Source organism: Aricia agestis, chromosome 19 (genome assembly GCF_905147365.1).
Source record: "Aricia agestis chromosome 19, ilAriAges1.1, whole genome shotgun sequence".
Classification (NCBI taxonomy): domain Eukaryota; kingdom Metazoa; phylum Arthropoda; class Insecta; order Lepidoptera; family Lycaenidae; genus Aricia; species Aricia agestis.
Window position 1 is genome coordinate 7,215,520 of NC_056424.1, and position 13,798 is coordinate 7,229,317.

Sequence of the window (13,798 nt, forward strand, 5' to 3'; positions counted from 1 at the left end):
AATATTCTTATAGAAATATATTTTGGGCTAGTCAAGGCTTATTAGTTATTAGCCCCTCCAATATATCTGTTTATTCCTTATCTATCAGTAAAAATGATCTATATATTCATGGTATAACAAAACTTAGTGATATTAGAGTGTGAACATGTCCCTTGCATGGAGTTCACTGTAAAAGTAGCAGCCCTTAAAAGAGTAAAAAAATTGTTGTGATTTGTTTTTTGACAAGCGCGCCAGCGCGACGAACTTTTCCATACAAAACCTTTAAAAAAGTTACTTTTTCAGCGCTGCTACTTTCACAGTGTATTCCATACAGGGGACTCATACACACCCTAAAATGTCACTATATTTAGTTACACCTTGTATAATTCAATGAAAATGACGTAACGAATCCCTCAATTAGTATAAATCCGGTGGCAGGAACTCTCGATCGTCTTAACCACGTCCGGGTTCTATTTATACATAGCCTTGTCCGAGACCTGGGATAGAGTAAATTGATTGTTCTAGATGATAATCTAGATTACGGTCTAGAATCTTCGCGAGATTTCTAACGCGAGCATAGGAAATATCCTCGGAGGAAATATCAGGAAATATAAAAATAGTTTGTCCATTCTAGGTCCAAGGCATCGTCCTTAGATATTATAGTTAACATTTTTCGAAGTCATACATAAATAACAATAGGAAATAAAGTAATAAGTCAATACTTATTCTACTATTCTGTAACAATAGAGTATAAAGTGTTTGTTTATCCTTATTCTACTATTCTGTAATGATTCGTCTATTATTTTATATTACACACGGAGCTGCTCGCCAGTTCTGTTATACTTGAACTTGGCTCGAGACGCTAGCGTGTCTAGATGTAAACTTATGTAAATCTAGATGTAAATCACATACCTTGGTTTGAGGATACTAATTTTACAAACAATAATAATTGCAATTTACAAACGTTAAACTAGTATTAGATGGAGAAAAAGACATTATGTTGTACAAACGTTTATTCATAACCACTCTATCATGAAGAACTTTACAATACAGTGTAATTTCAGTACATAATACTATTAAATGTTTCAATAGGAATGACGTAGTACATCCTACAGCATTGTTATTTCATCGGCTATACTATAATGGTCACTGGTCATAGCACATTCAAGGACGTTCCTAGTACTCTATGGTACGGATTTTATTCTTACTTTGCACCTAAAGTTACTTTTTTCAGTCAATTTTTGTAGTTACATTTGAATCGAATCAAAAATGTCATCGATAAATTAATTGAAAAAGTATGGACCTAGTACGTTACCTTGAGGCACACCAATCAAATTTGGCCCAAAAATATTGAAATACTTACGAAGGTAAAAGTTGTGTACCTTGGATGACACAAAACATATGAGTTAGTTCAATAAAAATATTTATAATGGAAAATAACGAATTTTGTGTTGATACAAATCCTATCTATAAAATTATCTTGTTTAGAAATGGCTTAGTAAATACTCTAGTAATACTTGTACAAATATGTTTTCGTGACTTACTTTGTGAAGGTTATCTTCTAGTCTTCTTATACTATAATATTATACTCAAACATTCTTAACCCATTGCCTGCCACTGAAAATTGTTGCGACGTTTATACGTTAAAATTTTTCAAGTGTGACGTTTTTGTATCGAATAATAAAATTTTATTACATTTACAGAATGCTAGCGTTAATAGTAATAAAAAACAAGGGTGCAATCAGACAGACAGCTAGAAGGATAAGTCTAAGGGCTAGTTACCGAAAATAAGGTATTTACGTTGCGTTGTTAACAGCGCTATATTTGAGTTTTCGCCTTCGTGTTGGCTTTAAATTACTAAAAACTCAAAAAACTACCATTGTACAGTAGTTCCTGAAGTTTGTAAATGCTTTTTCGTTATTCAAATAATGCTTTCACTCTAAACAAGTCTACGTTGTCTCACAAATGTGTTTTAATCGTATTTAGAATTTTTCTTTTTGTATATTTGACTAAGTCTAAACTAGATTTAACATCTTATATTTTTTGTTTATTAACACCAGATAAATATGCAAAACTTTGCTCCAGTTGCAAGGCAATTTTTCTTGCGTAAAACTCTACATTATTCCCATTTTTCTCAGTTCAGCTAAAAATAAATTTTAAACCGGTTTCATCTATTACGCAGTGGCAGTGTTTACAGGAAAAATGCGATTCTTCCAAGCCCTCATTAGTACTAAGGTGTAATCTTACCGTGGTTTCTTCAAGTTGTTACTGATTCTAATGGTGTAATTTACTACATCCTTTGCAAATAGCGTCTTAAAAACATTTAGTTGTTACTGTTATTATTATTATTATTATCAGCCTACAGTGTCCCACTGCTGGGCAAAGGCCTCCCCTCTCTCTTTCCAAAGTTCACGATCCTGTGAAGTTGTTGGCCACTCTTTATCAAACGCATCTAGTTCGTCGCGCCACCTTTTCTTGGGTCGGCCTCTGTTACGCCGACCATTCGGTAGCCACTCCGAAACTAGACGCGCCCACCTGTCCGGGTGCATACGGGAAACGTGCCCTGCCCAGCTCCACTTAAGGCTAGCTGCCTTTCTGCCTACGTCAACGAGCTTCGTTTGGGAACGCAGGGTGGTATTCCGGACGCGGTCAATCCTTTTTATACCTAGAATGCTGCGTTCCATAGCTCGTTGGCAAACTCCGAGTCGGGACTTCTGTGAAGCTGTCAAAGACCAGGACTGGGCACCGTAGGTCAGAATAGGCAAGATACACATGTCCACGAGTTTACGTTTTAGGCATATTGGTAGGTCCCCTTTCATCAGATGTTTCATTGACCAAAAGCTTCTCCATGCCTTCTCAACACGTTGGTCTATTTCTTTGTCTTGCCTGTTATAAAAAGATATTAGTTGGCCTAGATAAACGTACTCGTCGACATAGTGTATCTCCTCCCCATCCACTTTGACTCTACGTTTCGTGCTATTTGACATGAGCTTGGTCTTTGTTCGATTCATTTGAAGTCCCGCCTCGAGGCTCGCCATGCTGAGGTCGTCTAGCATTGACTGTAGGGTTTGAGCTGAAGTGGCAAACAGAACTATGTCATCGGCGAAGCGAAGGTTTGTTAACCTTTTCTTGCCGATAACAACACCTTTGTCTCCCCAGCCAATTGAGACTTTCTGAAAAACCTCCTCTAAGGCGCTCGTAAAAAGGCGTGGAGAAATTGGGTCACCCTGTTTAACACCCCTCTCGATAGAAAATCTTGGGCCTGCAGATTGTAATTTAATGGCGGCTGTACTTCTTCGGTAAATTGTTTTAAGCAAGTCTACGTAAATAGGTTCAATACCCTGTTTGTTGAGAGCTGAAAAGATGCTTTTATGATATATGCTGTCAAAAGCTTTATTAAAGTCGATAAAGGCTAAATATAATGGGAGGTTAAATTCTTGACACTTTTCTATAATTTGATTTAAAGTATGGATGTGATCCGTAGTTGAGAAACCAGGCCGAAAGCCGGCTTGTTCAGGAGGCTGGTGATAATCTAACTGACAGTCTATGCGATTCTGTATTATTTTTATGAAAATTTTATATATATGTGATACTAAACTAATAGGTCTATAATTTGATATGTCGGGTTTATCTCCTTTTTTATGTAGAAGTATTATGTTGGAACTACAAAACTGGTCGGGAAGAGTGCCTTTTTTTAAGATTCTATTAAAAAGGTTGCATAAATGTGGAAGAATAATTGGTTCACAAATTTTCAGGGTTTCTGAGGTAATACCATCTTCTCCTGGGCTTCTATTATACTTTAAGCTGAGAATGACTTTGTGTATTTCTTGTTCTGATATTAATGGAACTGTATCAGGGCAGGTGTAATTAATATTTTCAAATATTTTTGTGCTGTCGCTGTATAGATTTTTATAAAATTTAGTACTAATTTCCATTACTTTTTCTCTACTTCTTTGTTTTTTTCCTTGTTCGTCTTTTAAATAGCTTATCCAAAATTTTCTGTGGTTTACTCCATTTTTTGCAACTCTTAATGAAGTATTTTGCTCTAAAGCGTTTTTAACTATTAAAGTATTTAGTTTTCTTAGGTCTTGTCTGATTTTTCGCTTAACTATTTTATCAACATTATTATATTCTATTGTACCTTTCTGCAAATTGGATCTTTCATTGATTAATTTTAAAGTCTCTTCAGTTAACTTCTTGTGTTTGGTGTGGGAATATTTTATTTTATTATTAGCTATTGCGATACTGTCTTTAATGTTTTTATATATTACTTCTGTGTCCTTTTCTTCTATATTTAGGCCATTAAATGAATTTTGAAGATGAAGGTTAAATTTTTCTTTATTAGCGATAAGGTTATCTTTTGTGTGTCTTTTATGACTGCGAAATAAAATGGAGCGTTGGAATTTGAAGTTAAATCTGAGTTTAGCTCTTATGGGTCTATGGTCGGAACTGAATTTGAATGTGTTTATTGTGCTTACGTCAGAAACAATATGTCTTTGAGAGGATAATATGAAATCTATTTCGTTTTTTGTATTGTTATTTGGCGACACCCATGTCCAGCGTCTCTGTGGTTTTTTGGGAAAGTGACTATTCATGATTTTCATGTTTTGGCCAAATGCAAATTGGATAAGCCGACTTCCCCTTTCGTTTCGGGTACCAATACCATAAGGACCTATCGTATCGGCATTATCCAACTGCTGCTTTTGACCAATTTTTGCATTAAAATCACCGATAACCAGTTTCCAAGTACCTGGATTTTCAGTGCAAGCCATATTCAGAACATCATAAAATTCTTCAATTTCTTCATCTGGATGCGTGCTTGTAGGTGCGTAAGCCTGTATAATTGTAATTTGTTTGTCTGACGTGATTTTTAATTTTAAAACTGCGATTCTCTCAGAGTAGCCGATAAACTCTGATATGTTATCTTTCCACTTTTTAGATACCATAAAACCCACACCGTATTGCCCCTGGGTTTCACCGTAGTAATAAAATATTGCATTGTCCCTTTCTTCGGTAGACTCGCCTTTTCTCCTGACTTCAGAGAGTCCTAAAATGTCCCAGTTGATGTGTAGTAAGGCATTTTCCATTTCTACGAGTCGAGCGTCTTCCTTTAGTGTTCTAGCATTAAACGTCAAAATGTTTAGAGTATCGGTGTCCTTTTTGGAGTAAGCCAAAGTCGTCGAACGGTCAGAGCATCTCGCCCGGAGATTCTTCGCACCCCTAACCCCAGCGCCAGGTCGACCCCCGTCCTGGTCTCCCCGGCATCTGGAGTTGCCGGGAACTTGGGGCCTGTGTCTGTGAACTTGTGCCATGATAAGAAGGGGGATGGACTATATGGTTAAACCATATAACCCGCCGCGCTTGTCCAATGCGTGTTGGCGGGGGGGTTTTCGCCAGAGCCTCGTTCGTTGATCAGCAGGGTATACCACGTGCAGGTGAGGTTGGCTTGGGCTCCTAAGGTGTAAGATGGGCCCCTTATACCCCAACTGTTATATAACAATAATAATTAATGTTATATTTCTTCTGTGTACATGTAAAAATAATTATATAATACTTTTTAGAGTATACTTACCCCATAATAATATTATCGGTTGAACTATAATTAGTTCAACCGATAATATTACTAAATATACTCTCCAAATATTCGTTTTGTGGCTATCAATGTTCAGCAAAATCCGTTCAGCAGATTTTGCGTGAAGAGGTAACAGACAGACAGACGCACTTTCGCATTTATAATCTTAGAATGGATTGATAATTAGCAATATTTCCAATGTCATTCGTTCAGGGCATCTGGAAGGTTGGCAAATGTTTGCGAGTCGTGATTGTGGTGCAGGAAATGTTCGCGACAAGTGCGATCTTATCAGTTGTTCTTTGTTCAAACAACACTTGTTTGTGCAGTTGTTTGCTGTGCATCGGCTCTGTTGTGTTATTACTTAATAGCCCGGGCGCGCACTAGCAGGCAGGCCGCAACGGCCAGGCCGCGGCGGCCATCGAAAGTATGGTGTGGCCGCAGGTCGCGTTGCGGCCAGGTGCGACGTATGGCGGTTTCATACGAAGGTATCGACCTCGATGGCCGCCGCGGCTTGGCCGCCGCGGCTTGGCCGCTAGTGCGCGCCCGGGCTTAGGTACATTACAATTTGCAATACACTTTAACTGCTAGATAACGCCCGAAACCGTTTTTCGTTCCGTTGCGCCAAAATTCGTTTATCGCGCGGGAACCGTACATTTTTTCACGATAAAAAGTATCCTATGTCCTTTTCCGGGACTCAAAGTATCTCCATACCAAAATTCAGCAAAATCAGCGGTTTGGCCGTGAAGAGGTAACAGACAGACAGCACAGACAGACAGACGTTTCGCATTTATAATATTAATGTGGATACTATATTCTACTACAATATTATTAGGGAGTCGACGAATAGGGATACATTTAGAAAAAGGCCTAATACAGAGTTTCTTTCAGTCGTGAACGAATTAAAGGTTTTCTCTCTTTCTATGGGTAAAGAGTACTAAATACGCGCGTCGGCGTAAAGAGATTGTGATATAATGTAGCGTTAGGCCTTTTTCAAAATGTCTTTACGACGTCCAGACTTACCGTGCTTATGATCCAACTCAGGCGTGACTGACCACAAATATTATGATCTTGGTAAATTTTTTGACTCATCTTGTGGTTGGGAGTTCGGACCATACAACACAATACACAGAACTACCACATACTATGAATCAGTTTTATAAGTGCGGTCTGCAAAAGATACTTCTATCACAGAATATACAGGGTGTAACAAAAATAAGTGATAATACTTAAGGGTGTGTACGTGTTCCTTGTAGAGAGTTCACTGTGAAAGTAGCAGCGCTGAAAGACCAATTTTTTTTTCACTTTTGTATCTAACTCTCTAACTCGTGACGCTCGGGCCTTTGCCCATACAAAAGTGAAAAAAAAATTCGTCTTTCAGCACTGCTACTTTCACAGTGAACTCTCTACAAGGAACACGTACACACCCTAAAGTATTATCACTTATTTTTGTTACACCCTGTATATTAGTAGTACCAACTACCAAATTCTATGACGTAATGGGAAATTTTGAAATAAAACGCAAGTCCGTAAAATAGTTTAATACGAAATCGAAAATAGTATCAAAATTCAAAGCTCTACAATTTTATATTTATATCCGAAATATGATATGTAATTTTCTAAAAACAATCATTTAAATATAGTATTTCTCTATTGTATAGTCGTGAGAATTTATATGATGGTTATCATATAAATTCTCACACAGACATTGTTGCTGTCATATAAAAAGAGCAAAATCTCGTAAACCTACCCTGATTATCATGACCTTAGCTTTTGAACCAATATTATTAACTTATCAAGTGTTTAAGGCTTCGTAGCATACATTCGGTTTGCAGGAAAGAGGAATTCTGTAACAATAATATTTTAATTATTAAACGCTGTGGTATAGTTTTTAACCGACTTCCAAAAAGGAGGAGGTTATATGTTCGGCTGTGGATATTTTGGTGTTTATAATATATTCTACGTTAATTTTGATCAATTAACGTAGAATATATTTTATAAACATAGGAAGATAGGATTGCTTTTGGAGAAAGATGGGATAGCCTTAGGGGTTAGGGCTAAATATCTGATGTATGTAATATATTTTTTTAATTTTAAGTAAGTATTAAGAATCATAAGTAACCTGTCAGATAATACAAATTTCAAAGTTCACTGTGTTTTATCGTCTCGTAACTCGGTTTTGTTGTTTTTATGATTAGGTAGTAAGTTCTTCTCACACGATAAACACAGGTTCAATGGAAAATAAATCTTTATCTACATTTCATGTCGTGTTTTGTTATGCGAACTATCTTTATGACGGCTGTAAAAAAGTTATGAAAATACTTACCCTCTGAATCTTATCTTAGAAGTTATAGACGAAATATTCATTATTCAGAAATCTACGAAGTACTGCAGTCTGCAGCTACCCTAACTCTTAAGCCTCACTTGTACTCATCCGATCTGCAAAAGAAATAATAAACTTTTATTTGTATACTTAACATAGTAGGTTTTTTAAATTTAATCCTTCGATCGTGGATTCTTGGAAATCTATCGTTATTCTATTATGTCTCGCTCACCGGTGAGCTTATGGGGCTTGATGGGTTAATAGGTATAACAATAATTACTGGAATTCATAATGACAATATTAATAATTAAAACTACATGTTTAAACTACAAATTTCGTTGCGTGGAAATGTTTGACTCGCTAGAAAGGCACCATCTGTCGCAATAGAAATTATCCTATGTTTCCCGGGACTGAATTTATATTCAGAATTGATTTTCCTGAATTTTCCTTAATTTGAGTTAAGAGTTATAATATACTCTTAACTAAAATTCAGCAAAATCGGTTCAGTGATTAAAGCGTCAGAGGCCACAAACTTAAAATACTTTCGCATTTAATTTGTTTCATTACTTAGATTTTGAAATAATCAATAAAAATCTTATATCTTTAAACGAGCAATTCTTGTATATATATATATATATATATATATATATATATATATATATATATATATATATATATATATATATATATATATATATATATATAATTGGAATCTCGGAAGCGGCTCCAACGATTTTCATTAAATTTAGTATATAGGTGGTTTCGGGGGCGATAAATCGATCTAGCTAGGAATCATTTTTAGAAAATGTCATTTAATTCGTGTTTTATCGAATACCGAGCAAAGCTCGGTCTATAGCTAGTATTATATTATGTGTAATAATCGAATAATAATATAAATTAATAAAAAATTATATACAAAATGATTTAAAAAAACCCAGTATGTTCCAATTGAATTGTATTTTTTTTTGTCGTTGTTGAAAATAATCACAACTAGTGTTTTTCAAATTTAACTTTTACTTTTAAAATGTAAAGTCACTGTTAACAAGACGAATAATACAAAAATAATGTTGACATTCATACATGAATAATAAAAAGGACTCACGTGCGTCGCGGCCGGCAATTCCAATCCTAGTGATTGCTTGTCATAATTCTCACATCGCGCTGCGCGTGCGCACCTTGTTACCTGTACAGGATGCCCACGTTTACGCCTCATTATATTTTTAAATATACAGCGTGTTCTAATGGAAAAAAATGTTTTCTAGTAAAAAGCGGAGTTTCTATGTTTGACGCTACATTTTATTTAAAAAATATTTTAATAACATGGGATTGTTTTATTTTGAAAAAAAAAATTAGAAAATTTTGGTGTTATTCGGTTTCCAAAAAGCTGATGTTTCTATGTTTGACTCTAATTCTCTACGTAAGTATTTAAAAATATATATATGTTGTGCTGTTTTAATAAAAAAGTAATATCAACCGATTCTAAAAATAAAGGAGGTGGAATTTCCATACGTTACTCTACAATCACATCTCTACATATTTTTAGTACACAGTCAAGATTTTTTTCGAATATCCGTTACTGACTTTTTAGCCTTTTAAAGTGCATAAAAACATCAGAAAAGTTTTTAATTTAATTAAAATCTCGTTGATCGTAAAGTTTATATAACTTCAGGTACCTAGTTGTCAATGTCACTTCAATGTTAAATAAATTGCAATTAATCGCTAATAACTTTTTAATCAATCTTATAATAATTAGCTACCTACTTGTTTTTTACGAGTTTATTCCTGCGAATAATAGACGCAATAGAATCTAGTAACTGAGTCAAAAATGATTCCAAGAAATACACTCCTAGATAATGCATTTCGTGAAAAATTATTTCAGTTGATTATCTTACTAGGGTCAGTCTGATAATTTTTATTGTCCTGCAGTAACTGTAGCCATATTCAAGCGGTCAAAAGTATGAGAGTTAGGGGCTGTTTCACCACTTCCTGATAAGTGCCGGATAGGCTATCCACCCCTTAACTTGACAGATAGAGTATGGAGCATCTGTCAAATAAGTTGTGAATAGCCTATCCGGCACGTTATCAGAAAGTGGTGAGACAGGCCCTAACTCTTCTATACAGTTTTATCTTTCGAAGATATCAATTTTTGAATCAGTTATCTACTAATATATTACGCAAAAGCCCAAGCAGAGAACGCTAATATCTTAGCTAATAGCACATTGCACACACAGAAAAAGTCTGACCAAAATCCAACATGTTGCACACGTCATGTCAAAACGTTGCAATATTATATCCTAATTATAATAATAATAATAATATCTATGGACGCTTTAGGTACACCACGTCAGTCTAGCCCCGTGCTAAGTACCTGAAGGACTTGTGTTACGGGTACCAGACAACGGAAATATATTTAATACTTTTATAGTTATAAGTACATATATTTAAGATTTTTATTATGTGATACACATATTTAATACACATCCATGACCGTTCCGTTGGCGGGATTCGAACCCGCGACCCCCGGCTTGAGCTACCAACAGCCCACCAACTGAGCCACAGAGGTCGTCAAATTAATATTATTATTAAGTACTTGCTGGTTGGTTATGAGTTTATTCTCTGGTTTGGTTCTGGCTGTAAAGATACGATTATCTATGGATCAACCTTCATAATAACTATCATTGTACGTCTCGTCCATTCACATATGTACTATCAGAGAAGTTGATTCCTAGGCGGATGGGGGACCAACGTAGTTTGGTCGCATTACGTCAAACTCAGCTGACAGATCATAATTGACATGATCCGACCAAATGACGTTGGTCTGTCAACTGCTTAGGAATCAATTTCCTCAAAATATCAATATTGAGGTACCATACCTCAATATTGATATGCATTAAAATATCAGTATTGACTATTGAGTGTATATTATGACTTCCGATGTTAAGATGTTGAAGGCTGTATTACATTTTCTAAGAACTTGGCAATACGGATTTAATCAATTCATGGTCGTCTTCAAGTGAATAATATCTTCATACTATTAGGCGGTAGTATCTAGTTTTGAGAGAGAAATAATCGGCCAAGTGCGAGTTGGACTCGCGCACCAAGGGTTCCGTATCATTATAGAGCAAAATTAGGCCAAATTTTGTGTTTTTTGTATGGAGCCCCTCTTAATTTTTTATTGTATATCAATTATATTGTTATTAAATATTAAAGTACACATAAAACTAAGGATTGTGTGAAAAATGCAAATACATACCTGTTTATTGATGTAGAGCAAAAAAGGTCATATAGATCACGTTTGTGGTATGGGGGATCCCATACCATATACCTTAAATTAGTTTTATTTTGTTTTTAGTATTTGTTGTTATAGCAGCAACAGATATACATAATCTGTGAAAATTTCAACTCTCTAGCTATTACCGTTCTAGAGTTACAGCCTGGAGACATACAGACGGACAAACGGACAGACAATGAAGTCTTAGTAATAGGGTCCCGTTTTTACCCTTTGGGTACGGTACCCTAAAACACTAACCCACTTTTATGCCATAAAGCCACGCATTTTAAGATATTTTATTACTTTGAACCCCTAGCAAACTCAAAATTATGAAAGACTAGATGACGCCCGCAACTCAGTTGCGTCAAAATTCTTTTATCGCGTGAAAACCGTACATTTTTCCGGGACAGAAAGTATTATATGTCCTTTCCCGGGATTCAAAGTATCTCTATACCAAATTTTAGTAACATCGGTTCAGTGGTTTGGGCGTGAAGAAGTAACAAACATGCACACAAACTCACAAACTTTTGCCTTTAATATTAGTAGGATAGAGTTAAATTTTAGTCAATAAAATCTTAGAAACTGGGTAACAGCCCAGTTTCTAAGATTTTATTGACTAAAATTTAACTATTCAGCTTTTGATTGGCTAGCGAGTAGCGTCATTAACATTGACCAATCAACAACACTATTCAAGAGATAACTCCGCGCCGGTCAAAAAACACTCAGGAACCCTAAATTATTTGGTTAGAAACTACGAATAATAAAGGAAACGTAACTCCCATAGTACTATTACCGCTTTTTTGGCTCCTTTCGAACTTTCATTTCATGTATGATGTAACGTCAGCCTGATACCGCTGAAGGCCACATAAATATTGAAAATGTGTACCTTGGTACACATTTTTGACAAGTATTGTAGAATATGTTTTTTGACGGAGTTACTTATTCTTAGTTTTTATTATTCGTACGTAGGTTAGAAATTACATCGCAATAACAGCAAAATTATAATCACCTCCATATGAGCAGGTAATGCCCTCTGCATATGAATAAACAAACATACGGGCAAATTAATCTGTTCGGCCTTCGTCACACAAAGGATTCCATTATGTGTTCCAAATGAAACAATGTACAGTCGGGGAAACTGATGTTTAGCTACCCGTGTTTGTGTTATGTCATCCACGGTTGCTCCTTTGGAAATAATAATAGTTGGCTGAGCGTACAGTTTCTCAGAATGTACTTTCAGTTGTTACTTATAAAAACTTGCAAACCTATCTGCTAATTCTATGTACTAAGTTTGTAAACGGAACGATTTTGACGGAGCAATGTTTTAATTTAAACTTATGTAGAATAAAATTCGAAAAACCACTTTTACCGAATCTCTCAGGACTCTTAGTATAGGTATGCGGCCACAAATGCTAACAGTGGATTCTCAGATCACCAGAGACTTAATATTTGCTTAAGAAACTGCAAAATTATCAATTTTATCAACAACTATTATATTCCCTGACTTTGTCTGTAAAACTTGATCAGGGGCCGTACCACGAAACTGTTTAGAGACTCAAACAATTGAACGAGAATGCCGCGTCCTGCTCAAACATGTTAGAGTAGGACGCGGCATTATCGTTCGATTGTTTGAGTCTCAAAACAGGTGCCGTACCACGAAACCGTTTTGAGACTCAAACAATCATACGAGAATGCCGCGTCCCACTCTAACAAACGTGAAATGACGTTGTTAGAGCAGGACGCGGCATTCTCGTCTGATTGTTTGAGTCCCAAAACAATTTCGTAGTAGGCCTGCAGTTTCGTGGCACGGCCCCAGTTTAGACAACAATAATGTATTTACCTTTAACTACTCAGTACTCACCTAAGGTACCCTTCATCTTACATTTGTAAACTAATATATTTTTTCTTTTTTCCAGACTTATCGTTTATAGAAAAAGGCGAGGGGACTACTTCACACCGCTAACGATCGGCGAAGACATCAAACTGCTGGGCCGAAGACCGTACACCGAACTGAAGAACATCAACGGGTCATCGAGAGTACGATGAAAGACCACATGGATACTTAGACAGGTTGCATTCGATAGTTTTGAGCGAAATTAGAATGTGTGGGATTCGATAAGTGACATGGCGCTTGCAATGTGCTAGGTCATTTAACGCAATCCTCTTTCTATTTTTGAATCTGACGTCGAAATTGTAGAATGCAATTTTTAAGGCTTCGAATAGGTATTTCATATCGATTTAGAATTCGCTCTGCAAACGGAAGACTATTATAAACGAGAAAATAAAAAAGTTTTGGGTAGTTAACAGAATCTAAAGTTGTCTTACATTAACTAACTATTATAAAAAATACAATCATTATTTGTAAATGAGAAAAGGACAAGTATGTAGGTATAACTCTTTCATGTTCCTTTTTTGCCCGTCAAACAGCTTTTCTAGCGTATAAGACAAGGACAGAAATATGGATTAGTTATTGTTCTTCGTTTATTTAAAGTTTGGGAGCTTAAGCTACTCAAAAGTTTAAGCCGTTTCAATATTCAACCGCTACCGTACTACATATTATCGTCGACTTAGTTATAAAAATGTGTAACTCCATTGCAATGAACTTAGCAAAAAGAAAGTGTTTATTTTTAACAATGCAGGAGAATTGTTTTCTGAA

General features: G+C 35.8%; 1 protein-coding gene and 1 long non-coding RNA gene across 4 annotated transcripts in view; one reads left to right on the forward strand and one right to left on the reverse strand.

Annotated features, from left to right (window-relative positions):
• LOC121736399 (trehalase-like) overlaps positions 1 to 13,798 on the forward strand; it is a 60,267-nt gene extending 46,469 nt beyond the window's left edge. For 2 of the 3 annotated variants that reach the window (XM_042127566.1, XM_042127567.1), the window contains exon 15: positions 13,059 to 13,798. In XM_042127566.1, the coding sequence (XP_041983500.1) occupies positions 13,059 to 13,188 (130 nt within the window). In that variant the 3' untranslated portion in view covers positions 13,189 to 13,798. The remainder of the gene's footprint in view (positions 1 to 13,058) is intronic. The other variant, XM_042127569.1, reaches the window with a different exon arrangement.
• On the reverse strand, positions 7,075 to 9,048 carry LOC121736400. Its single transcript, XR_006037010.1, has 3 exons — positions 8,974 to 9,048; positions 7,875 to 7,987; positions 7,075 to 7,395 (listed from the first exon to the last, which is right to left on the reverse strand). It is a non-coding gene; the product is annotated as an uncharacterized LOC121736400 (long non-coding RNA).